The sequence below is a fragment of the Coregonus lavaretus genome, assembly GCF_964263955.1.
Source record: "Coregonus lavaretus genome assembly, contig: HAP1_SCAFFOLD_688, whole genome shotgun sequence".
Classification (NCBI taxonomy): domain Eukaryota; kingdom Metazoa; phylum Chordata; class Actinopteri; order Salmoniformes; family Salmonidae; genus Coregonus; species Coregonus lavaretus.
This window is the reverse complement of record NW_028160319.1, coordinates 72205-98935: the sequence shown is the minus strand read 5'-3', so window position 1 is coordinate 98935 and position 26731 is coordinate 72205. Positions and strand designations below refer to the sequence as shown.

Genomic DNA, 26731 nt, shown 5'->3' with positions numbered 1-26731 from the left:
TCATGTCTTAAAGTAATGATGGACTGTCGTTTCTCTTTGCTTATTTGAGCTGTTCTTGCCATAATATGGACTTGGTCTTTTTTATTAAATAGGGCTATCTTCTGTATACCCACCCCTTTTTTTTATTCTTTTATTTCACCTTTATTTAACCAGGTAAACCAGTTGAGAACAAGTTCTCAATTACTACTGCGACCTGGTCAAGATAAAGCAAAGCAGTGCGATAAAAACAACAACACAGAGTTACATATGGCGTAAAAAAAACAGAAAGTCAAAAAAATAATACAACAGAAAATATATATACAGTGTGTGCAAATGTAGCAAGTTATAGAGGTAAGGCAATAAATAGGCTATAGTGCAAAATAATTACAATTAGTATTAACACTGGAATGCTAGATGTGCAAGAGATTATGTGCAAATAGAGATACTGTGGTGCAAAAGAGCAAAATAAATAACAATATAGGGATGAGGTAGTTGGGTAGCTAATTTCAGATGGGCTGTGTACAGGTGCAGTGATCGGTAAGGTGCTCTGACAACTGATGCTTAAAGTTAGTGAGGGAGATAAGAGTCTCCAGCTTCAGAGATTTTTGCAATTCGTTCCAGTCATTGGCAGCAGAGAACTGGAAGGAATGGCGGCCAAAGGAGGTGTTGGCTTTGGGGATGACCAGTGAGATATACCTGCTGGAGCGCAGACTACGGGTGGGTGCTGCTATGGTGACCAATGAGCTAAGATAAGGCGGGGATTTGCCTAGCAGTGATTTATAGATGGCCTGGAGCCAGTGGGTTTAACGACGAACATGTAGTGAGGACCAGCCAACAAGAGCGTACAGGTCACAGTGGTGGGTAGTGTATGGGGCTTTGGAGACAAAACGGATGGCACTGTGATAGACTTCATCCAATTTGCTGAGTAGAGTGTTGGAGGCTATTTTGTAAATGACATCGCCGAAGTCAAGGATAGGTAGGATAGTCAGTTTAACGAGGGCATGTTTGGCAGCATGAGTGAAGGAGGCTTTGTTTGCGAAATAGGAAGCAGATTCTAGATTTAACTTTGCATTGGAGATTCTTAATGTGAGTCTGGAAGGAGAGTTTACAGTCTAACCAGACACCTAGGTATTTGTAGTTGTCCAAATACTCTAGGTCAGACCCATCGAGAGTAGTGATTCTAGTCGGGTGGGCGGGTGCCAGCAGCGTTCGATTGAAGAGCATGCATTTAATTTTACTAGTGTTTAAGAGCAGTTGGAGGCTACTGAAGGAGTGTTGTATGGCATTGAAGCTCGTTTGGAGGTTTGTTAACACAGTGTCCAATGAAGGGCCAGATGTATACAAAATGGTGTCGTCTGCGTAGAGGTGGATCTGAGAGTCACCAGCAGCAAGAGCGACATCAATGATATACACGGAGAAAAGAGTCGGCCCAAGATTTGAACCCTGTGGCACCCCCATAGAGACTGCCATAGGTCCAGACAACAGGCCCTCCGATTTGACACATTGAACTCTATCTGAGAAGTAGTTGGTGAATTAGGCGAGGCAGTCATTTGAGAAACCAAGGCTATTTAGTCTGCCAATAAGAATGCGGTGGTTGACAGAGTCGAAAGCCTTGGCCAGGTCGATGAAGACGGCTGCACAGTACTTTCTATTATCGATCGCGGTTATAATATCGTTTAGGACCTTGAGCGTGGCTGAAGTGCACCCATGACCAGCTTGGAAACCGGATTGCATAGCGGAGAAGGTACGGTGGGATTCGAAATGGTCGGTGATCTGTTTGTTAACTTGGCTTTCAAATACTTTCGAAAGGCAGGGCAGGATGGATATAGGTCTGTAACAGTTTGGATCTAGTGTCACCCCCTTTGAAGAGGGGGATGACCGCGGCAGCTTTCCAATCTCTGGGGATCTCAGACGTTATGAAAGAGAGGTTGAACAGGCTAGAAATAGGGGTTGCGACAATTTCGGCGGCTAGTTTTAGAAAGTTTTAACCCTAATCCTAACCCAAATTGTCAAGCCCAGCTGATTTGTAGGGGTCCAGATTTTGCAGCTCTTTCAGGACATCAGCTGTCTGAATTTGTGTGAAGGAGAAGTGGGGGGGGGGGCATGGGCAAGTTGCAGCGGGGGGTGCATAGTTGGTGGCCGGGGTAGTGGTAGCCAGGTGGAAAGCATGGCCAGCCGTAGCAAAATGCTTGTTGAAATTCTCGATTATTGTAGATTTATCGGTGGTGATAGTGTTTCCTAGCCTCAGTGCAGTGGGCAGCTGGGAGGAAGTGCTCTTATTCTCCATGGACTTTACAGTGTCCCAAAACTTTTTGGAGTTAGTGCCACAGGATGCACATTTCTGTTTGAAAAAGTTAGCCTTTGCTTTCCTGACTGCTTGTGTATTTTGGTTCCTAACTTCCCTGAAAAGTTTCATATCGCGGGGGCTATTTGATGCTAATGCAGTACGCCACAGGATGTTTTTGTGCTGGTCAAGGGCAGTCAAGTCTGAGGAGAACCAGGGGCTATATCTGTTCTTAGTTCTGTATTTTTTGAATGGGGCATGTTTATTTAAGATTGAGAGGAAATTACTTTTAAAGAACAATCAGGCATCCTCTAGTGACGGAATGAGATCTATATCCATCCAGGATACCTGGGCCAGGTCAATTAGGAAGGCCTGCTCGCTAAAGTGTTTTAGGGAGCGTTTGACAGTGATGAGGGGTGGTCGTTTGACCGCGGACCCGTTACGGACGCAGGCAATAAGGCAGTGATCGCTGAGATCCTGGTTGAAGACAGCGGAGGTGTATTTAGAGGGTAAGATAGTCAGGATGATATCTATGAGGGTACCCATTTTAACGGATTTAGGGTTGTACCTGGTAGGTTCGTTGATAATTTGTGTGAGATTGAGGGCATCTAGTTTGGATTGTAGGATGGCCGGGGTGTTAAGCATATCCCAATTTAGGTCACCAAGCAGTACGAACTCTGAGGGTAAATGGGGGGCAATCAATTCACATATGGTGTCCAGGGCACAGCTGGGGGCTGAGGGGGGTCTGTAGCAAGTGGCAACAGTGAGAGACTTATTTCTGGAAAGGTGGACTTTTAGAAGTAGAAGCTCAAACTGTTTGGGCACAGACCTGGATAGTATGATAGAGCTCTGCAGGCTATCTCACAGTAGATTGCAACTCCACCCCCTTTGGCAGTTCTATCTAGACGGAAAATGTTATAGTTGGGGATGGAAATTTCAGAATTTTTGGTGGCCTTCCTAAACCAGGATTCAGACACTGCTAGAACATCAGGGTTGGCGGAGTGTGCTAACGCAGTGAATAACTCAAACTTAGGGTGTAGACTTCTGATATTAACATGCAAGAAACCAAGGCTTTTGCGATTACAGAAGTCAGCAAATGATAGCGCCTGGGGAGTAGGAGTGATACTGAGGGTTGCAGGGCCTGGGTTAGCCTCTACATCACCAGAGGAACAGAGGAGGACTAGAATAAGGATAAGGCTTTAAGAACTGGTCTTCTAGTGCGTTGGGTACATAGCATAAAGGGGGCAGATTTCCGGGCGTTGTAGAAAAGATTCAGGGCATTATGTACAGACAAGGATATGGAAGGATATGAGTAAAGTGGAGGTAAACATTTACATTACATTTTAGTCATTTAGCAGACGCTCTTATCCAGAGCGACTTACAGGAGCAATTAGGGTTAAGTGCCTTGCTCAAGGGCATATTTACGTCATTTAGCAGACGCTCTTATCCAGAGCGACTTATACATTGGTGCATTCACCCTATAGCCAGTGGGATAACCACTTTACAATTATTATTATTATTATTATTATTATTATTTTTTTTTTTTTTTGGGGGGGGGGGGTTAGAAGGATTACTTTATCCTATCCCAGGTGTTCCTTAAAGAGGTGGGGTTTCAAATGTCTCCGGAAGGTGGTGAGTGACTCCGCTGTCCTGGCGTCGTGAGGGAGCTTGTTCCACCATTGGGGTGCCAGAGCAGCGAACAGTTTTGACTGGGCTGAGCGGGAACTATGCTTCCGCAGAGGAAGGGGAGCCAGCAGGCCAGAGGTGGATGAACGCAATGCCCTCGTTTGGGTGTAGGGACTGATCAGAGCCTGAAGGTACGGAGGTGCCGTTCCCCTCACTGCTCCATAGGCAAGCACCATGGTCTTGTAACGGATGCGAGCTTCAACTGGAAGCCAGTGGAGTGTGCGGAGGAGGGGGGTGACGTGAGAGAACTTGGGAAGGTTGAACACCAGACGGGTTGCGGCATTCTGGATGAGTTGTAGGGGTTTAATGGCACAGGCAGGGAGCCCAGCCAACAGCGAGTTGCAGTAATCCAGACGGGAGATGACAAGTGCCTGGATTAGGACCTGTGGCGCTTCCTGTGTAAGGCAGGGTCGTACTCTCCGAATGTTGTAGAGCATGAACCTACAGGATCGGGTCACCGCCTTGATGTTAGCGGAGAACGACAGGGTGTTGTCCAGGGTCACGCCAAGGCTCTTCGCACTCTGGGAGGAGGACACAACGGAGTTGTCAACCGTGATGGCGAGATCATGGAACGGGCAGTCCTTCCCCGGGAGGAAGAGCAGCTCCGTCTTGCCAGGGTTCAGCTTGAGGTGGTGATCCGTCATCCATACTGATATGTCGGCCAGACATGCAGAGATGCGATTCGCCACCTGGTTATCAGAAGGGGGAAAGGAGAAGATTAGTTGTGTATCGTCAGCGTAGCAATGATAGGAGAGGCCATGTGAGGATATGACAGAGCCAAGTGACTTGGTGTATAGGGAGAAAAGGAGAGGGCCTAGAACTGAGCCCTGGGGGACACCAGTGGTGAGAGCACGTGGTGCGGAGACAGCTTCTCGCCACGCCACTTGGTAGGAGCGACCGGTCAGGTAGGACGCAATCCAGGAGTGAGCCGCGCCGGAGATGCCCAGCTCGGAGAGGGTGGAGAGGAGGATCTGATGGTTCACAGTATCAAAGGCAGCAGACAGGTCTAGAAGGACAAGAGCAGAGGAGAGAGAGTTAGCTTTAGCAGTGCGGAGAGCCTCCGTGACACAGAGAAGAGCAGTCTCAGTTGAATGACCAGTCCTGAAACCTGACTGGTTTGGATCAAGAAGGTCATTCTGAGAGAGATAGCAAGAGAGTTGGCTAAAGACGGCACACTCAATAGTTTTGGAAAGAAAATAAAGAAGGGATACTGGTCTGTAGTTGTTGACATCAGTGGGATCGAGTGTTGGTTTTTTGAGAAGGGGTGCAACTCTCGCTCTCTTGAAGACGGAAGGGACATGGCCAGCGGTCAAGGATGAGTTGATCAGCGAGGTGAGGTAGGGGAGAAGGTCATCGGAGATGGTCTGGAGAAGAGAGGAGGGGATGGGGTCAAGCGGGCAGGTTGTTGGGCGGCCTGCAGTCACTAGTCGCAAGATTTTATCTGGAGAGAGAGGGGAGAAAGAAGTCAGAGCATAGGGTAGGGCAGTGTGAGCAGGACCAGCAGTGTCATTAGACTTAACAAACGAGGATCGGATGTCGTCAACCTTCTTTTCAAAGTGGTTGACAAAGTCATCCACAGAGAGGGAGGAGGAGGGGGGGGGGGGGGGGATTCAGCAGTGAGGAGAATGTGGCAAAGAGCTTCCTAGGGTTAGAGGCAGATGCTTGGAATTTAGAGTGGTAGAAAGTGGCCTTAGCAGCAGAAACAGATGAAGAAAATGTAGAGAGGAGGGAGTGAAAAGATGCCAGGTCGGCAGGGAGTTTAGTTTTCTTCCATTTCCGCTCAGCTGCCCGGAGCTCTGTTCTGTGAGCTCGCAATGAGTCATCAAGCCACGGAGCTGGAGGGGAGGACCGAGCCGGCCGGGAGGATAGGGGACACAGGGAGTCAAAGGATGCAGAAAGGGAGGAGAGGAGGGTTGAGGAGGCAGAATCAGGAGATTGGAGGGAGAAGGATTGAGCAGAGGGAAGAGATGATAGGATGGAAGAGGAGAGAGTAGTGGGAGAGAGAGAGCGAAGGTTGCAGCGGCGCGTTACCATCTATGTAGGGGCAGAGTGAGTAGTGTTGGAGGAGAGCGAGAGAGAAAAGGATACAAAGTAGTGGTCGGAGACATGGAGGGGAGTTGCAGTGAGATTAGTAGAAGAGCAACATCTAGTAAAGATGAAGTCAAGCGTATTGCCTGCCTTGTGAGTAGGGGGGGACGGTGAGAGGGTGAGGTCAAAAGAGGAGAGGAGTGGAAAGAAGGAGGCAGAGAGAAATGAGTCAAATGTAGACGTAGGGAGGTTGAAATCCCCCAAAACTGTGAAGGGTGAGCCATCCTCAGGAAAGGAACTTATCAAGGCGTCAAGCTCATTGATGAACTCTCCAAGGGAACCTGGAGGGCGATAGATGACAAGGATATTAAGCTTAAATGGGCTAGTGACTGTGACAGCATGGAATTCAAATGAGGAGATAGACAGAAAAATTGAGAATGACCACTTGGGAGAGATGAGGATTCCTGTGCCACCACCCCTCTGACCAGATGCTCTCGGGGTATGCGAGAACACATGGTCAGACGAGGAGAGAGCAGTAGGAGTAGCAGTGTTTTCAGTGGTAATCCATGTTTCCGTCAGCGCCAGGAAGTCGAGGGACTGGAGGGTAGCATAGGCTGGGATGAAGTCAGCCTTGTTGGCGGCAGAACGGCAGTTCCAGAGGCTGCCTGAGACCTGGAACTCCAGGTGTGTGGTGCGTGCAGGGACCACCAGGTTAGAGAGGCAGCAGCCACGCGGTGTGAGGCGTTTGTGTAGCCTGTGCGGACAGGAGAGAACAGGGATAGGCAGAGGCATAGTTGACAGGCTGCAGCAGATGGCTACAATAATGCAGAGGAGATCGGAATGAAATGAACTAAACATCTGGGAAAGGAGAGAGCAGGCCTCCCTCACCAAAAAAAAATATATATATAACTCTCCCAACTTCCACCTCAGAAACTATAATTGTTTCACTGAACCACCCGAATAAAACTCTCCCAACTTCCACTTTAGAAATTAGAATTGTTGTAAACTACAGCAGACTGTTATCAGTAGCATAATTAAGTACAGCAGCTACCAACCACCTAACGTTAATGCCTCGGATAATGAGGTTAGAAAAACAGCTGAATGGTGGCAGCTAGCTGGCTCAATCACAGGTACTCTTAAGCATGAAATAACATTGGAAACAACTAACCACAGTTGCTAAAAGTTACCAGTAGCTACCCGCTAGCTAGCTAGCTAGCTTTGTTGATCCAGGTAGTGGGTAAGCTAGCCTCGTGCTTCGCCGGGGTCCGCCGAATACAATACTTACCTAAAATAATTACCTACAATAACCTACAACTAAACCTAAGCGTTGGGTAACAATGAAAGAGATAGCATCACTGGAGGCACCGATTGAGTCGGTCTCCGCGTGTATGAGGGGTGGGACAAAGGAGCTATCTAAGGCAGGTTTAGCTGGGCTGGGGGATCTACAGTGAAATAGTACAATTAGATATCACCGAAACAGCAATAAGCAAACCATATTGACATGGGAGAGAGGCATAAAGCAATCACAGGTGTAATTTGAGAGAGCTAAGACAACAGCTGGTAATGACGACACAGTTTGGGCTGAGGCTGAACATGAACAGGATGCGGTACCGTAAAAAGGAACAGTCCAGCAGGCATCAGCTGTATAGCTGAGTTATCATAAGGTCCGGTGAACAGCAATAGGATAGTTCGGAGGTAGTTCGGGGGCTGCTAAAGCACTAGCGAGCAAGAGGCCACGGCTAGCGTGTGCTAGCGGGCCGGGGCTAGCAGATGCAATTTTCGTGGTCGACGTCGTAACGGGAAGCCTGTTGTAACCACATCAGACGATTACGTCGGTAGACCAGTCGTGTAGGATCGGCGGGGCTCCGTGTCAACACTAGGTGGTCCTGTCCGGTTGACAGAGAGGTAGATAGCCGGGAGATGGGCTAGCTCAGGATGATTAGCCAAACCACAACGTCCATTTTGTTGCAGCTAGCTGGTAGCGATGAATCCGGAGTTAAAGGTCCAGTGATTCAGTGATTCCGGCAGAGGGTCGATAATGCGTCGATTCTGGGTCAATAATGCGCTGTGCAGACAGTGCAGACTGGCCGAATAATAGTCCAGGCTAGAGCTGGCTGGTGGGTGGTGCAGGCCACGGACAATGGTGAAAAACCGCTAACGGTAGCTAATAGCAAGTAGCTAGTTAGCTGGCTACTCCCGTCCGGTAGACCGAGAGGTAGATGGCCGGGATATGGGCCTGGCTCTAGGCTAGCTCGAGGCTAACTGGTGCTTGCATCGGGGGCAGTGGTGATTAGCCAAACAGCTACATCCATTCGGTTGCGGCTAGCTAGTTGCGATCCGGTGATTAATGTCCAGTGATTAAATTATTCCGGCAGAAAAATCCAATGTTCTGGGTGAAATACCGCTAACTGTGGCTAATAGCAAGTAGCTAGTTAGCTGGCTAGCTAGTTTCAACTGGCGATTCTAGATAAAAGATAAAAGGTAAGTCAATAATAGAATCCATTCCACATTGAGTGAGGCGGGTTGCAGGAAAGTAAGGATGAAAAGGATGAAAAGTCTGATAGGGAAATATGTATGAAAAATACAAAAAAACAGGGTATTTACAGGCTATTTACAGACACACGACAAAAACAGGACTGCACTACTACGCAATCTTGGAAGAACCCCTACCTTGTCACAACACAACTGAATGGCTCAAACGCATTAAGAAGGAAAGAAATTTCACAAATGAACTTTTAAGAATGCACAACTGTTAATTGAAATGCATTTCAGGTGACTACCTCATGAAGCTGGTTTAGAGAATGCCAAGAGTGTGCAAAGCTGTCATTAAGGCAAAGGGTGGCTATTTGAAGAATCTCAAATATAACATATATTTTCATTTGATTACCACTTTCTTGGTTACTACATGATTCCATATGTGTTATTTCATAGTTTTGATGTCTTCACTATTATTCTAGAAGGTAAACATTTTTATAAACATAAATAAAAACCCTTGAATTAGTAGGTGTGTCCAAACTTTTGACTGGTAGTGTATATACCTTCAGAAAGTATCCATACCCCTTGACTTATTCCACATTTTGTTATGTTACAGCTTGAATTCAAGAATTCAACATTATTTTTTTCACCAATCTACACACAATACCCCATAATGACGAAGTGAAAACATGTTTTTAGAAATGATTGCCAATTTATTGAAAATGAAATACAGAAATATCTCATTTACATAAGTAATTGTACCCTTGAATCAATACATGTTAGAATCACCTTTGGCAGTTATGACAGCTGTGAGTCTTTCTGGGTAAGTCACTGAGAGCTTTGCACACCTGGATTGTACAATATTTGCCCATTGTTCTTTACAAAATTCTTCAAGCACCATTTTCAAGTCTTGCCATAGATTTTCAGGCAGATTTAAGTCAAAGTGTAACTTGACCACTCAGGAACATTCACTGTCTTCTTGGTAAGGAACTCCAGTGTAGATTTGGCCTTGTGTCTTAGGTTATTGTCCTGCTAAAAGGTGAATTCATCTCCCAGTGTCTGGTGAAAAGCAGACTGAACCAGGTTTTCCTCTAGAATTCTGCCTGTGCTTAGCTCCATTCCATTTATTTTTAATCCTGAAAAATTCCCCAGTACATAACGATTAAAAGCATACCCATAACATTATGCAGCCACCACTATGCTTTAAAATATGGAGAGTGGTAATCAATGTTGTGCTGCATTGGATTTGCCCCAAAGATAACACTTTGTATTCAGAACAAAAGTTAATTGCTTTGCAACATTTCTTTGCACTATTACTTTGGTACAGGCTTCCTTCTTTTTAACTCTGTCAATTAGGTTAGTATTGTGGAGTAACTACAATTTACATTTTAGTCATTTAGCAGACGCTCTTATCCAGAGCAACTTACAGTTAGTGAATGCATACGTGTTTTTTTTGTGTGTTTTTTATACTGGCCCCCCATGGGAAACGAACACACATCCCTGCCGGCCAAACCCTCCCCTACCTTGGACGATGGTGGACCAATTGTGCGGCGCCCATGGGTCTCCCAGTTGCGGCCGGCTGCGACAGAGCCTGGACTCAAACCAGGATTTCTAGTGGCACAGCTAGCACTGTGATGTAGTGCCTTAGACCACTGCGCCACTCGGGAGTCAATGTTGTTGCTCCATCCTCAGTTTTCTCCTATCCCAGCCATTAAACTCTGTAACTGTTTTAAGGTCACCATTTGCCTCACGGTAAAATCCTGAGCGGTTTCCTTCCTCTCCGGCTACTTAGTTAATTGGATTTCATGTGATAGCCATACACAAAATAGTCCAAATTGGTGAAGTGAAATGAAAAAAATTACTTGTTTCAAAACATTCTACAAAAGAAATAACGGAAAAGTGGTGCGTGCATATGTATTCACCCCCTTTGCTATGAAGTCCCTAAATAAGATTTGGTTCAACTAATTACATTCAGAAGTCATATAATTAGTTAAATAAAGTCCACCTGTGTGCAATCTAAGTGTCACATGATCTGTCACACAATCTCAGTATATATACACCTGTTCTGAGTCTGCAACACCACTAAGCAAGGGGCACCACCAAGCAAGCGGCACCATGAAGACCAAGGTGCTCTCCAAACAGGTCAGGGACAAAGTTGTGGAGAAGTAAAGATCAGGGTTGGGTTATAAAAAAATACCTGAAAGATTGAACATCCCACAGAGCACCATTAAATCCATTATTAAAAAATGGAAAGAATATGGCACCACAACAAACCTGCCAAGAGAGGGCCGCCCACCAAAACTCACGGACCAGGCAAGGAGGGCATTAATCAGAGAGGCAACAAAGAGACTAAAGATAACCCTGAAGGAGCTGCAAAGCTCCACAGCTAAGATTGGAGTATCTGTCCATAGGACCACTTTAAGCCGTACACTCCACAGAGCTGGGCTATATGGAAGAGTGGCCAGAAAACAAGCCATTGCTTAAAGAAAAAAATAAGCAAACACGTTTGGTGTTCGCCAAAAGGCATGTGGGAGACTCCCCAAACTTATGGAAGAAGGTACTCTGGTCAGATGAGACTAAAATTGAGCTTTTTGGCCATCAAGGAAAACGCTATGTCTGGCGCAAACCCAACACCTCTCATCACCCCGAGAACACCATCCCCACAGTGAAGCATGGTGGTGGCAGCATCATGCTGTGGGGATGTTTTTCATCGGCAGGGACTGGGAAACTGGTCAGAATTGAAGGAATGATGGATGGCGCTAAATACAGGGAAATTATTGAAGGAAACCTGTTTCAGTCTTCCAGAGATTTGAGACTGGGACAGAGGTTCACCTTCCAGCAGGACAATGACCCTAAGCATACTGCTAAAGCAACACTCGAGTGGTTTAAGGGGAAACATTTAAATGTCTTGGAATGGCCTAGTCAAAGCCCAGACCTCAATCCAATTGAGAAACTGTGGTATGACTTAAAGATTGCTGTACACCAGCGGAACCCATCCAACTTGAAGGAGCTGGAGCAGTTTTGCCTTGAAGAATGGGCGGGTGAATAGTTATGCACGCTCAAGTTTTCTGTTTTTCTATCTTATTTGTTGTTTGTTTCACAAGAAAAAATATTTTGCATCTTCAAAGTGGTAGGCATGTTGTGTAAATCAAATGATAAAAACCCCCAAAAAATCAGGTTGTAAGGCAACAAAATAGGAAAAATGCCAAGATGGGTGAATACTTTCGCAAGCCACTGTAACATCTGACATCGTCCTGTGGGCACCTACTGTATCTCCTGTTCATTTAAACTTCTTGGTATAACCAATATGGTAATAGCTTCAAACTGCCATATGACTATAGAACCTTCACCATATATACTAAACAGAAATATAAATGCAACATGCAACAATTTCAAAGATTGTACTGTGTTACAGTTCATATAAGGATTTCAGTCAATTGAAATAAATTCATTAGGCCCTAATATATGGATTTCACATACAGATATGCATCTTTTGGTCACAGATACCAGTATCTGGTGTTGCCACCATTTGCCCTCATGCAGTGCAACACATCTCTATCACATAGAGTTGATCAGGCTGTTGATTGTGGCCTGTGGAATGTTGTCCTACTCCTCTTCAATGGCTGTGCAAGTTGCTGGATATTGATGAGAACTGGAACACGCTGTCGTACACCTCGATCCAGAGCATCCTAAACATGTTCAGTGGGTGACATATCTGGTGTGTATGCAGGCCATGGAAGAACTGGGACATTTTCAGCTTCCAGGAATTGTTTACAGATCCTTGCGACATGGGGCTGTGCATTAACATGCTGAAACATAAGGGGATGGAGGTGGATGAACGGCACGACAATGGGCCTCAGGATTTCGTCATAGTATCTCTGTGCATTCAAATTGCCATCGATAAAATGCAATTGTGATAGTTGTCTGTTATACCTGCCTGCCTGCCTGCCTGCCCATACCATAACCCTACCACCACCATGGGGCACTCTGTTCACAATGTTGACATCAGCAAACCGCTTGCCCACACATCTCCATAAACGTGGTCTGTGGTTGTGAGGAAGGTTGGACGTACTGCCAAATTCTCTAAAACGATGTTGGAGATGGCTTATGGCAGAGAAATTAACATTAAATTATCTGGCAACAGCTCTGGTGAACATTCCTGCAGTCAGCATGCCAATTGTAGGCTCCCTCAAAACTTGAGACATCTGTGGCATTGTGTTGTGTGACAAAACTGCACATTTTACAGTGGCCTTTTTTGGTCCAGAACATGCTGTTTATCCGCTTTTTAATATGCCACACCTGTCAGGTGGATGGATTTTCTTGGCAAAGGAGAAATGCTCACTAACAAGGTGTAAACAAATTTGTGCACAAAATTTGAGAGAAATAAGATTTTTGTGCGTATGGAACATTTCGGGATCTTTAATTTTAGCTCATGAAACATGTGACCAACACTTTACATCTTGCGTTTATATATTTTTTCTGTGTAATTTCTTATACCTAACCATTCCCTTAAAATCTACACAAGTGCCTTTTGGGTCTCTCCATTTAGGGCACCAACATCAACAATATCCCAAAACAATAACTCTTATTACTTACGCACCGTTTCCCTGTTTAACAATTTTTTATAAAATCACTAACTCCATGTCATCAATCGATCAAATGTATTCATAAACCCTTTTTACCTCAGCAGATGTCACAAATCGCTTATACAGAAACCCAGCCTTAAACCCCAAACAGCAAGCAATGCAGATGTAGAAACACGGTGGCTAGGAAAAATTCCTTAGCGTACGCTCAAACCGGTGTAATTAGAACACTTATTTGGAATGTCCAGTTATGATTGACGCAACAGTCAGCATTTGAGCTGTCCACGCTGTTTTTTCACAGAAACGTTTTGCACAAACACAGTCTTTACAACGTTATGTCCTTAATGTGAGCAGTTTAGTTTTGGATGCAATGTTCTGTGGATGTCTGAAGTAGCAACAGTATAACACAATTCTCATCCAAACCGGAAAATGTAGGCTACATTAGTCATAGTGCTAACCGAGGAAAGAGTGACCTAACACAAGCGGTCATATTTAGCTAACTCTTGGCTGACAGAAACCATATTATGAATTAGCTAGCAGAAATTACGATTTACTATTCATCACATCATGTGTGACCTCACCAGTGATCAAAATAATTGAGTAAAACACTTTCCAAAAAATCTAAAGTAATCCGACAATGGATAGTTTGTGCGCGCCACCATAATTTTTTTTTTTTTGTGTCAACCAAAGATAAGAGGTTACAAGAGGAGTTGGGTCTCTTTGCATCATTCACTTCCATCATTAAATTCCAGAAGTTTACTCGAAAGACGAGTGAACCATCCCTTCACCTCATTTTGTTATAACATCTTTGGTCTGACAGACTTTCACGTGACAACCTGAATGCATTGTGTGATGTCAACAAACATCGCGTCACACGTCAGTGGCAATTAGCTTAGCATTAGCTCATCATAATCAGTACAACCTTCAAAAAAGTATTTTACACACATTATATGTGTCCATTACAATCTATGCAAAAATCGGAATGCATGACATGTCACCAGTACTTGAAAACGTGAATACAACTGTACATACTTATGCTCCATACATACAGTACCAGTGAAAGGTTTGGACACACCTACTCTTTCAAGGGTTTTTCTTTATTGTTACTATTTTCTACATTGTAGAATAATAGTGAAGACATCAAAACTATGAAATACCACATATGGAATCATGTAGTAACCAAAAAAGTGTTAAACAAATCAAAATATATTTTATATTTGAGATTCTTCAAATAGCCACCCTGCCTTGATGACAGGTTTGCACACTCTTGGCATTCTCTCAACCAGCTTCAGCTGGAATGCTTTTCCAACAGTCTTGAAGGAGTTCCCACATATGCTGAGCACTTGTTGGCTGCTTTTCCTTCACTCTGCCATCTGACTCATCCCAAACCAGCTCAATTGGGTTGAGGTTTGGCGAATTGTGGTGGCCAGGTCATCTAATGCAGCACTCCATCACTCTCCTTCTTGGTAAAATAGCCCTTACGCAGCCTGGAGATGTGTTGGGTCATTGTCCTGTGAAAAACAAATGATAGTGCCACTAACCAAAACCAGAAGGGATGCCGTATCGCTGTAGAATGCTGTGGTAGACATGCTGGTTAAGTGTCCCTTGAATTCTAAATAAATCCCAGACAGTGTCACCAGCAAAGCACCCCCACACCATAACACCTCCTCCTCCATGCTTTACGGTGGGAAATACACATGTGGAGATCATCCGTTCACTCACAAAGATGCGGCAGTTGGAACCAAAAATCTCCAATTTGGACTCCAGACCAAAGGACAAATTTCCACCGGTCTAATGTCCATTGCTCATGTTTCTTGGCCCAAGCAGGTCTCTTCTTCTTATTGGTGTCCTTTAGTGGTGGTTTCTTTGCAGAAATTCGACCATGAAGGCCTGATTCACACAGTCCCCTCTGAACAGTTGATGTTGAGATGTGTCTGTTACTTGAACTCTGTGAAGCATTTATTTGGGCTGCAATTTCTGAGGCTGGTAACTCAAATGAACTTATCCCCTGCAGCAGAGTTAACTCTGGGTCTTCCATTCCTGTGGCGGTCCTCATGAGAGCCAGGTTCATCATAGCGCTTGATGGTTTTTATGACTGCACTTGAAGAAACTTTCAAAGTTCTTAATATTTTCCGGATTGACTGACCTTGATGTCTTAAAGTAATGATGGACTGTCGTTTTTCTTTGCTTATTTGAGATGTTCTTGCCATAATATGTACTGGGTATTTTACCAAATAGGGCTATCTTCTGTATACCCCCCTACCTTGTCACAACTAAGCCCAAACCAGATGGGGTGGCGTATTGCTGCAGAATGCTGTGGTAGCTATGCTGGTTAAGTGTGCCTTGAATTGTAAGTAAATCATAGACAGTGTCACCAGCAAAGCATCCCATACCATAACACCTCCTCCTCCATGCTTTACGGTGGGAAATACACATGCAGAGATCATCCGTTCACCCACACCGCGTATCACAAAGCCACGGCAGGCGGTCCTCATGAGAGCCAGTTTCATCATAGCGCTTGATGGTTTTTGTGACTGCACTTGAAGAAACTTTCAAAGTTCTTAACATTTTCCGTATTGACTGACCTTGATGTCTTAAAGTAATGATGGACTGTCGTTTTTCTTTGCTTATTTGAGATGTTCTTGCCATAATATGTACTGGGTATTTTACCAAATAGGGCTATCTTCTGTATACCCCCCTACCTTGTCACCACTAAGCCCAAACCAGATGGGGTGGCGTATTGCTGCAGAATGCTGTGGTAACTATGCTGGTTAAGTGTGCCTTGAATTGTAAGTAAATCATAGACAGTGTCACCAGCAAAGCATCCCATACCATAACACCTCCTCCTCCATGCTTTACGGTGGGAAATACACATGCAGAGATCATCCGTTCACCCACACCGCGTATCACAAAGCCACGGCAGGCGGTCCTCATGAGAGCCAGTTTCATCATAGCGCTTGATGGTTTTTGTGACTGCACTTGAAGAAACTTTCAAAGTTCTTAACATTTTCCGTATTGACTGACCTTGATGTCTTAAAGTAATGATGGACTGTCGTTTTTCTTTGCTTATTTGAGATGTTCTTGCCATAATATGTACTGGGTATTTTACCAAATAGGGCTATCTTCTGTATACCCCCCTACCTTGTCACCACTAAGCCCAAACCAGATGGGGTGGCGTATTGCTGCAGAATGCTGTGGTAACTATGCTGGTTAAGTGTGCCTTGAATTGTAAGTAAATCATAGACAGTGTCACAAGCAAAGCATCCCATACCATATCACCTCCTCCTCCGTGCTTTACGGTGGGAAATACACATGCAGAGATCATCCGTTCACCTACACCGCGTATCACAAAGCCACGGCAGGTGGAACCAAAAATCTCAAATAATGGACACATTTCCACCGGAAAATGTCCATTAATTGTGTTTCTTGGCCCAAGCAAGTCTCTTCTTATTATTGGTGTCCTTTAGTAGTGGTTTCTTTGCAGCAATTCGACCATCAAGGCCTGATTCACACAGTCCCCTCTGAACAGTTGATGTTGAGATGTGTCTGTTACTTGAACTCTGTGAAGCATTTATTTGGGCTGCAATTTCTGAGGCTGGTAACTCAAATGAACTTATCCCCTGCAGCAGAGTTAACTCTGGGTCTTCCATTCCTGTGGCGGTCCTCATGAGAGCCAGTTTCATCATAGCGCTTGATGGTTTTTGTGACTGCAATTGAAGAAACTTTCAAAGTTCTTAACATTTTCCGGATTGACTGACCTTGATGTCTTAAAGTAATGATGGACTGTCGTTTTTCTTTGCTTATTTGAGATGTTCTTGCCATAATATGTACTGGGTATTTTACCAAATAGGGCTATCTTCTGTATACCCCCCTACCTTGTCACAACTAAGCCCAAACCAGATGGGGTGGCGTATTGCTGCAGAATGCTGTGGTAGCTATGCTGGTTAAGTGTGCCTTGAATTGTAAGTAAATCATAGACAGTGTCACCAGCAAAGCATCCTATACCATAACACCTCCTCCTCCATGCTTTACGGTGGGAAATACACATGCAGAGATCATCCGTTCACCCACACCGCGTATCACAAAGCCACGGCAGGCGGTCCTCATGAGAGCCAGTTTCATCATAGCGCTTGATGGTTTTTGTGACTGCACTTGAAGAAACTTTCAAAGTTCTTAACATTTTCCGGATTGACTGACCTTGATGTCTTAAAGTAATGATGGACTGTCGTTTTTCTTTGCTTATTTGAGATGTTCTTGCCATAATATGTACTGGGTATTTTACCAAATAGGGCTATCTTCTGTATACCCCCCTACCTTGTCACAACACAACTGATTGTCTCAAACGCATTAAGAAGGAAATACATTTCACAAATGAACTTTTAAGAAGGCACACCTGTTAATTAAAATGCATTCCAGGTGACTACCTCATGAAGCTGATTGAGAGAATGCCAAGAGTGTGCAAAGCTGTCGTCAAGGCAATGGGTGGCTATTTGAAGAATCTAAATTCTAAAATATGTTTTTATTTGTTAAACACTTTTTTGCTTACTACATAATTCCATATGTGTTATTTAATAGTTTTTATGTCTGCAATATTGTTCTAGAATGTAGAAAATAGTAAAAATAAAGAAAAACCCTGGATTGAGTAGGTGTGTCCAAACTTTTGACAGGACTGACTTTGACAAGAGATTGCATGACGATTGGCTTAGCAACCGCGTGACGCAGCATGACCACATGAACACTGCTGGGTGGGGTGTTATACTTTCCTTCATTAATTGGATTCATATCTCCTTTCTATAATATCTCTGGTAACTGCACCATGCAATGCACCCTGGACTAAAGCTGACAAATAGGAAAAATGTGCTAAACCCTCCTTTAAATGGCTCATTCAAGAGAAGACATCCTCCAGAGTTATGACATTGTTCATTATTGAATTCTAGATTAAATCAGTAGTGCAGAAGATCCACGCTGTAGCGCGATTGAAATTCATAGGCAATGTTCCCACATTCGCAGAGACTGCATTTACGGTAAACGCTGCATATGTCGGCTCAATAGGTTACTACCTTTACAAATCAACCACGCTACAGCGCTGATCTTCAGTGCTATGGATAACAATCTAAGCCCTGCTGATGTATTTAGACTAAACTTGAGTTGTCTCCCATTTACATCAATTTATGTGAAAATCAGATCTTGCAGTGTGCAGATCTTGCAGTGTGCAGATCTTAAGTCTGAATGCAGGCGTATTGTTCAATCATGTGGGGTATAGCTAATTGTAGATCTATATCAGATACTTTCAAATACCTGATGTGCACTTGATTTAATTTCACAGATACAATGGACCCAATGAAGGTCCTGGAAGTGCAAACTCAAAACTAAATGAAGCACACTTCAATAATTCTATGTGTATTTGACCCAGGTCTGGTACATGCAGAGAAGTGGTGTACTCTTAAATTGCCTTTTTATGTTCCACAGACGAAACTCCAATGAACAACTCACAACTAGGTAAGCCCTTCATATTTAGTTCCTGAGAATCTTCCCAAACTCTTCTTCCTTCTGATTCCCTTCCGAAACCGATATTAGCATTTTTCGCACTTCATGTCCAAATCATCTTAAAGCAACTTGATTTCGATACACAATACATTTTAGATACTTAAAGATGATTTGGACATGAAACGCGCATTTGGAAGTGGCCAGGTAAACAAAACAAAAGTATGGATTGCTGTCATACCTTGTCTATAGACTGCTTACAGGGTAAGGAAATCAATATTTGTAATTTGAGTGAACTATCCCTTTAACATTACAGCACAGAATGAAGTGTCAATAACATTGTAATAGTATGGTAATAAGTTGGGTTAAAGTATGTGTAAGCTTGTTCGGATTTCTGTTTAGCATCGCACATTAAAAGACACCAATAGGATTTTTACATTGTTGCAACTAGTCTTCCTTTAACTACTTTTGATGGAAGGAAATTATAAAGAAATACTGAAATAGCAATATACATAAATCAATGTCCCTGTTACTTTTCTTCTTAGATTTTAGCAGGCATTATCATTATTCTCATAATAATCAACTGCCCTATTGCTTTCATTGGTCTTTTTTGTTTGTTGTAGCGCAACTAAACAGCCCAGTGTTTCGGATGAACACGGTGACCAGCGCACTTATCTCAGGCATCATCATCCTTGGTGTAATGAGCCTGTGTTTCTTCATCTTATCCCTTACCCTCCTCAAGGGCAAGAGGGCCCCACCGACCATCTTGTCGGGGGCTCGCAACCCAGCTTTCAACTAACCCCACCCAACTAATCCCAAGATCTTGCCTTCCCCCTCCCCATGAGGACACTACATAGAAGGAGAGAGAGGGACTCACATGTTCATTTATATGAATGTAAACTAACTGTATAATTCATGTTAGCATAGGTATAGTTGATATCTCGAGAATGTATATTTCTTTGTATGTATTGTACTTATCTTGTTTCAACCCAGTGACAGACCGGTTATTGTTAGGCGTTTAATTTGCAAAGTGGATTTGAGTTTAATTTAATACCTCAGCTGCACGGCATCCTATTGCAGGGTAAATGATAATTTACAAGAAACACATATAGTGTAGAATAAACTGGTCTAACACCAAATTCTTGTTTAGTTGGTATGTTACAGGGAGAAATGTAAACAGTGTCCGACCTCTAAACAACATTCTATGCAAGAATTAAAAAACTCAGAAAAGAGCATGGGGTTGAATTTCGTTAATTTCCTGAAAAGACTTAGACCATTATGTGTAAGGGTTGTAATGAATGAAAAGATAACAAAAACATTTTATAGTTACATTTTATATCCATTATGTTATTAATATTGCTGATATGTACCAGAGTTAGTATAATGACTATAATACATTAATTGATAGGTCATTACTCATGAATGCTAGGTAAATGCTCTACCTAAATTAATGCAATCTTCAAATTGTTTTACTAGTTTAAATGACATTATGGATTGTCAATAGGCTTTTTAGTCAAATGTGTATGAAGAGTTATTTTTACTAATTTCTACATTGTAGAATAATAATGAAGACATCAAAACTATGAAATACCTCATGTGGAATCATGTAGTAACCAAAAAAGTGTTAAACAAATCAAAATATATTTTATATTTGAGATTCTTCAAATAGCCACCCTTTGCCTTGATGACAGATTTGCACACTCTTGGCTTTATCTTAACCAGCTTCAGCTGGAATGCTTTTCCAACAGTCTTGAAGTTGTTCCCACATATACTGAGCACTTGTTGGCTGCTTTTCCTTCACTCTGCGGTCCAACTCATCCCAAACCATCTCAATTTGGTTGAGGTCGGGGGATTGTGGAGACCAGGTCATCTGATGCAGCACTCCATCACTCTCCTTCTTGGTAAAATAGCCCTTACACAGCCTGGAGGTGTGTTGGGTCATTGTCCTGTTGAAAAACAAATGATAGACCCACTAAGCCCAAACCAGATGGGGTGGCAAGTGTCCCTTGAATTGTAAGTAAATCATAGACAGTGTCACCAGCAAAGCATCCCATACCATAACACCTCCTCCTCCATGCTTTACGGTGGGAAATACACATGCAGAGATCATCCGTTCACTCACACCGCGTATCACAAAGCCACGGCAGGTGGAACCAGAAATCTCAAATAATGGACACATTTCCACCGGAAAATGTCCAATAATTGTGTTTCTTGGCCCAAGCAAGTCTCTTCTTATTATTGGTGTCCTTTAGTAGTGGTTTCTTTGCAGCAATTCGACCATCAAGGCCTGATTCACATAGTCTCCTCTGAACAGTTGATGTTGAGATGTGTCTGTTACTTGAACTCTGTGAAGCATTTATTTGGGCTGCAATTTCTGAGGCTGGGAACTCTAATTAACTTATCCTCTGCTGCAGAGGTAACTCTGGGTCTTCCATTCCTGTGGTCAGTTTCATTATAGCGCGTGATGGTTTTTGTAACTGCACTTGAAGAAACTTTAAAACTTCTTGACATTTTCCGTATTGACTGACCTTCATGTCTTAAAGTAATAATGAATTATCGTTTCTCTTTGCTTATTTGAGCTGTTCTTCTTGTTGTCACAACACAACTGATTGGCTCAAACGCATTAAGAAGGAAAGAAATTCCACAAATTAACTTTTAAGAAGGCACACCTGATAATTGAAATGCATTCCAGGTGATTACCTCATTAAGCTGGTTGAGAGAATTCCAAGAGTGTGCAAAGCTGTCATCAAGGCAAAGGGTGGCTATTTGAAGAATCTCAAATATAAAATATATTTGGATTAGTTTAACACTTTTTTGGTTACTACATGATTCAATATGTGTTATTTCATGGTTTTGATGTCTTCACTATTGTTCTACAATGTAAAAAATAGTAAAAAGAAAAGAAAAACCCTTGAATGAGTAGGTGTACATTTTCAGAAATGTTGGTCATATTAGCTTTTATTGTTTAAAGAAATTATGAAAAGGATTGGTCTGTTTGTTCGAAATCTATAAAATAATGGTTCCATTTCAGAGAGACAAATAATCATGTTTTGTTGCAAAATGCTAAAAAAGTAACACAGCTAGGTTTTACGAAGTCAAATGTGACAAATTATACTTTTTTGACATCAACATATACAAACAATTATTCAATTAAGTAATATGAGATCTCTATGTAAAATATAAACATTTTAGTCATTTAGCAGACTCTCTTATCCAGAGCGACTTACAGTTAGTGCATTTATCTTATGGCTAGTTGAGAAACCACATATCACAGTCAAATATACAGTGAAGTATTCACACCCCTTCCCCTTTTCCACATTTTGTTACGTTACAGCCTTATTATAAAATGGATTAAATAAATATAAATCCTCAACAATCTACATGCAATACCCCATAATGACGAAGTGAAAACAGGTTTTTAGAAGTGTTTGCAAATGTATTAAAAATAAAAAACAGAAATACATTATTAAGATAGGTATTCAGACCCGTTGCTATGAGAATCGAAATTGAGCTCAGGTGTATCCTGTTTCCATTGATCATCCTTGAGATGTTTCTACAACTTGATTGGAGTCCACCTGTGGTATGATTTGGAAAGGCACACAACTGTCTATATATGGTCCCACAGTTGACAGTGCATGTCAGACCAAAAACCAAGCCATAAGGTTGATGGAATTATCCGTAGAGCTCTGAGACAGGATTGTGTTGAGGCAGAGATCTGGGGAAGGGTGCCAAAACATTTCTGCAGTATTGAAGGTCCCCAAGAACACAGTGGCCTCCATCATTCTTAAATGGAAGAAGTGTCTTACCACCAAGACTCTTCCTAGAGCTGACTGCCTGGCCAAACTGAGCAATCGGGAGAGAAGGGCCTTGGTCAGGGAGGTGACCAAGAACCCGATGGTCACTCTGACAGAGCTTCTGGAGTTCCTCTATGGAGATGGGAGAACCTTCCAGAAGGACAACCATCTCTGCAGCACTCCACCAATCAGGCCTTTATGGTAGAGTGGCCAGATGGAAGCCACTCCGGAGTAAAAGGCACATGACAGCCTGCTTGGAGTTTGCCAAAAGGCACCTAAAGGACTCTCAGACCATGAGAAAGAATATTCTCTGGATTTTTTAAACCAAGATTGAACTCTTTGGCCTGAATTCCAAGCGTCACGTCTGGAGGAAACCTGCCACCATCTCTACGGTGAAGTATGGTGGTGGCAGCATCATGCTGTTGGGATGTTTTTCAACAGCAGGGACTGGGAGACTAGTTAGGATCAAGGCAAAGATGAACAGAGCAAAGTACAGAGAGATCCTTGATGAAAACCTGCTCCAGAGCGCTCAGGACCTCAGACTGGGGCGAAGGTTCACCTTCCAACAGGACAAAAACCTTAAGCACACAGCCAAGACAACGCAGGAGTTGCTTTGGGACAAGTCTCTGAATGTCCTTGAGTGGACCAGCCAGAGCCCAGACTTGGACCTGACCGAACATCTCTGGATAGACCTGAAAATAGCTGTGCAGCGACGCTCCCCATCCAACCTGACAGAACTTGAGAGGATCTGCAGAGAAGAATGGGAAAAACTCCCCAAATACAGGTGTGCCAAGCTTGTAGCGTCATACCCAAGAAGACTAAGAGGCTGTAATCCAAAGGTGCTTCAACAAAGTACTGAGTAAATTGTCTGAATACTTAAGTAAATGTGACATTTCAGTTTTTAAATTCTGTGTAGATTGATGATGGGGAAAAAACAATTTAATCAAATTTAGAATAAGGCTATAACGTAACAAAATGTGGAAAAAGTGAAGGGGTCTTAATACTTTCCGAATGCTCTGTAGGTTATTATCAATAAAACATCACATTAGAGTGCAGAATGTTTGATAGCTGATAGTTTTAAATTGCAAGCTACCGGTAGAAACGTTGTACAGTTGGCTAAACATAGTGGTAAGTAGACCTAATTTACTGTTTTATCCAACAACATAGGCCTACCAAACAAAATTAGCTAGCATTATCCCCTTTTCAAAAATGTAGATAACATTATCCCCAAATCAGTCAATTGAAATAAATAAATGAATGTTGTTCACAGATACCTTAAAGAAAATGGGCCTCACAATCTTGTCACAGTATTTTTGTGCATTCAAATTGCCATTGATAAAATGCAATTGTGTTCCTTGTCCGTAGCTTATGCCTGCCCATACCATAACCCCACCACCACCATGGGGCACTCTGTTGTCATGACTTGCCCTCATGGGTTGAGGATCAAACATGCCGGTTAGGCAAAGGTTTGAACACCCCCTTTCCTTGTTGGCCAGTTTTATGACTGGTCTTAAATACCTTGCAGACTTTCTCTTCCTTGCCATGAAGTATTGGGAGAAAGGACCCCTTTGTTAACAAAGGATGTCTTCCCGCCAAGACTCCAACATCCAAAAGTGGATAATGAAACAATATTCCTACTTAAAAGAATGTGGGAAATGGTTGGTGGGGTCTTAAAGAATAATCATGTCAAATTCGTTACTATGTTGTGATGTCATTAAAGACGGTGGAACAACATAACTGTATCTCTGGAGGGGGGGGGGGGGGGGGGGGGGTACACTTCAAAGTTATGAGGTTTGCATCTAATTGTTGTATAAAACTAATGATTAAGTATAATAATACTTTTATAAAGATAACAATGTGATTTTAGCATTCTAGATGAGATGATTGTTTTCCATATTGATTTGTTCTCACCCAGATGTGCACAAACATTATGGAACAACCCTTTTACCCCGAGTGCATAAAAAGCCAGGAAGCCCCACGGCTTAAAATGGTTGAAACTCTACAGACAATGCACTAGACCTTATCATCTTAGTCTGCAGCTGGCATGTATAGTTGTCTAGAGAACTTTCACTAAAGACACTAGTTGGAGAGGACAATCCCTATCAGACAACCGCCGTGATCCATTCTAAACACAACTACGACCAGAAACTCTACCAAGGACATTGGGATCTCCTACATCATCAACTCAACTATCGAGGACAGCTACACATAATCCGAATGAGCATTTAGTGGGGTTTTAAGCTTTTGTATTTCCGTGTAGCGTAGTCTCCGCAACCACGATAATTTGAATCTCTGTCTGTCTCTTCCACTCTGACCCTCCTTCTACCCAAGCATTCATGCTATTGTTAGTCCAGTCCACTAGGGACCTGTTTTTATTGTAATACATTAGTAATCAATAACCTGTGTGTGTGTGTGTGTGTGTGTGTGTGTGTTTGTTAGTTTGTATTGTGTTATTATTTAGTTAGTTAGTAAATAAATAATTAAGCCAATTTGTGTATTGCTGATTCATCAATAAGGTTAGGGTTTTTGCAGGTTCAAGGATTATGTGACGCTCAGAATGAGACTGATGATAATAATAATAATAAGCCATATAGCAGACACTTTTATCCAAAGCGACTTACAGTCATGCGTGCATACATTTTCGTGTATGGGTGGTCCCGGGGATCGAACCCACTACCTTGGTGTTACGAGCGCCGTGCTCTACCAGCTGAGCTACAGAGGACCACAAAATAGGTAATTATTTAATAAGTGACTGTTATCAATATATAACATATATCTTCTAAGAGTTTAAATCGGGAGACGTTAAACAACTTCCTCCATGGTGCCCCAAATTCCTAATGAGTTAATTGTTAGATGATTCATTTAATTGAGTGACAATTAAACATAGTTAGGTGATTCGATAAATAACAATCATACATTAAAGTAAGTCATGTCACAACATATTTGAGCCCACGTGTGAGGAATCTAAGATAGAATGAGGCCTTACTGTTGAATTCAGTCTATATGAATTGTACAGCACATTATGTTATACACCCAGGTTACGTTATACACCAGTAGAGCCGTAGGCAGGATTTGCTGTTGAGGTGTGTGTGTTTCCATTTGAACAAGATACTAGAGGTTGCTTCCGGTGTTGTATATCTGACGAAAAGTCAGTGTGTAGATTTAATTACTGAATGCTACGAGCCAGGACATATTGGGCCGGTCGATTTAGGTATTCTCAGATATAGTCCCGTTGGGCCAAGCAGGTACTATTTCTTCTGTCGCTTGCGTCTCAGGAGCGAGTTGACTCGGTTAGTATTAATTTCTAGAGCGAGGACATAGGGCCAGTAATGATAGAAATTTGGATAGATATATTAGTTGACCGGGCCGGAGTTATTATCTATCTGCCTATCACGCTTCGGGCGGCTCTCTTATGTTACTGCGCGTTCCGGTAATATAGTGCTAGCAAAGAGAATGCAGAATGGGTTTGAATGTGAGACATCACTAGTAAACCCCTTCCTGTAGTGTATGGGATCCTGTTGTGTGCTTAAAACAAGAATAAGAAAGGTTAGCTGTGCACTAGATGCTAAGCTAACAAAGGGAGAGCAGCCATTTTGTTTTGCCTGTGTCACGTTGAAATCCCTGTCTGGGGCGACAGAAGTCCCGCCCTCTGTACTCCCGTTCGATTTCAGCTTTCTGCGATCAGTGAAGAATCACAAGTAATTTTTTTGAAGAGCAATTTTTATATGCGAGGGTAAAATGTGTTCTTATAGTGTGTAACTATGAGCTACACTTATTATATCCAGCCAATCTCAACTGATTGGATATCGTTGTCTCATTCAATTTAATTTAAGTTAAATTGCCTAACATCCCTTTTCAGGTTCTTCCAACTAATGAGACATTTTAAAATTTGCCATATTAATCTAGATAAAGCAACGCTTTTCAGGTTAATTAAAGTTTAATTCCCAGATAGCCTATACAGGAATGATTAATCATTATTATTGAATAATCAATTCTATTTGCTTTTGCAAGCTCATTGGAGCAAACCCCCACAGTACTGAACCAGTGTTGACGGAAGTCCCGCCTTCACGGGAATCCCACGTGGCTTCAGCCTTAAGGATAACTGACCCTGGTGGTAAATGTACCCTCACATTTGAACTACTGGTTACATTAATGATAATCCAGCCAATCTCAACGGACTGGATATCATTGTCTCATTCAATTTAATAAGTTAAATTGCCAAACTTACCTTTTCAGGTTGATCATTTGGATAAGATCCAAATTGATTTGGTTCAACAAGATGGCGTAGTAGTGCGGTCGTGTATTGTGATGTGTCCTCGTGTAAATAGCCAGTTTTTTTTGTTTTTTGTCTTTTATTCGTATATATTTCTCTATCTCACTTTCCATCCTTTAACTAAATATACTTTCCTGCAACCCAC

The 26731-nt window shown here is 42.7% G+C and overlaps 1 protein-coding gene across 1 annotated transcript in view; it reads left to right on the top strand.

The window, feature by feature from the left end:
* Window positions 1-19318, top strand: part of LOC311121927 (zona pellucida-like domain-containing protein 1) — a gene marked incomplete at its 3' end in the record, with an annotated part of 91625 nt that extends 72307 nt beyond the window's left edge. Inside the window, exons 9-10 of the mRNA XM_084196358.1 lie at window positions 18505-18534; window positions 19143-19318. Coding sequence (XP_084052484.1) covers window positions 18505-18534; window positions 19143-19318 — 206 coding nt within the window. The remainder of the gene's footprint in view (window positions 1-18504; window positions 18535-19142) is intronic.
* Between the last annotated feature and the right edge of the window lie 7413 nt (window positions 19319-26731).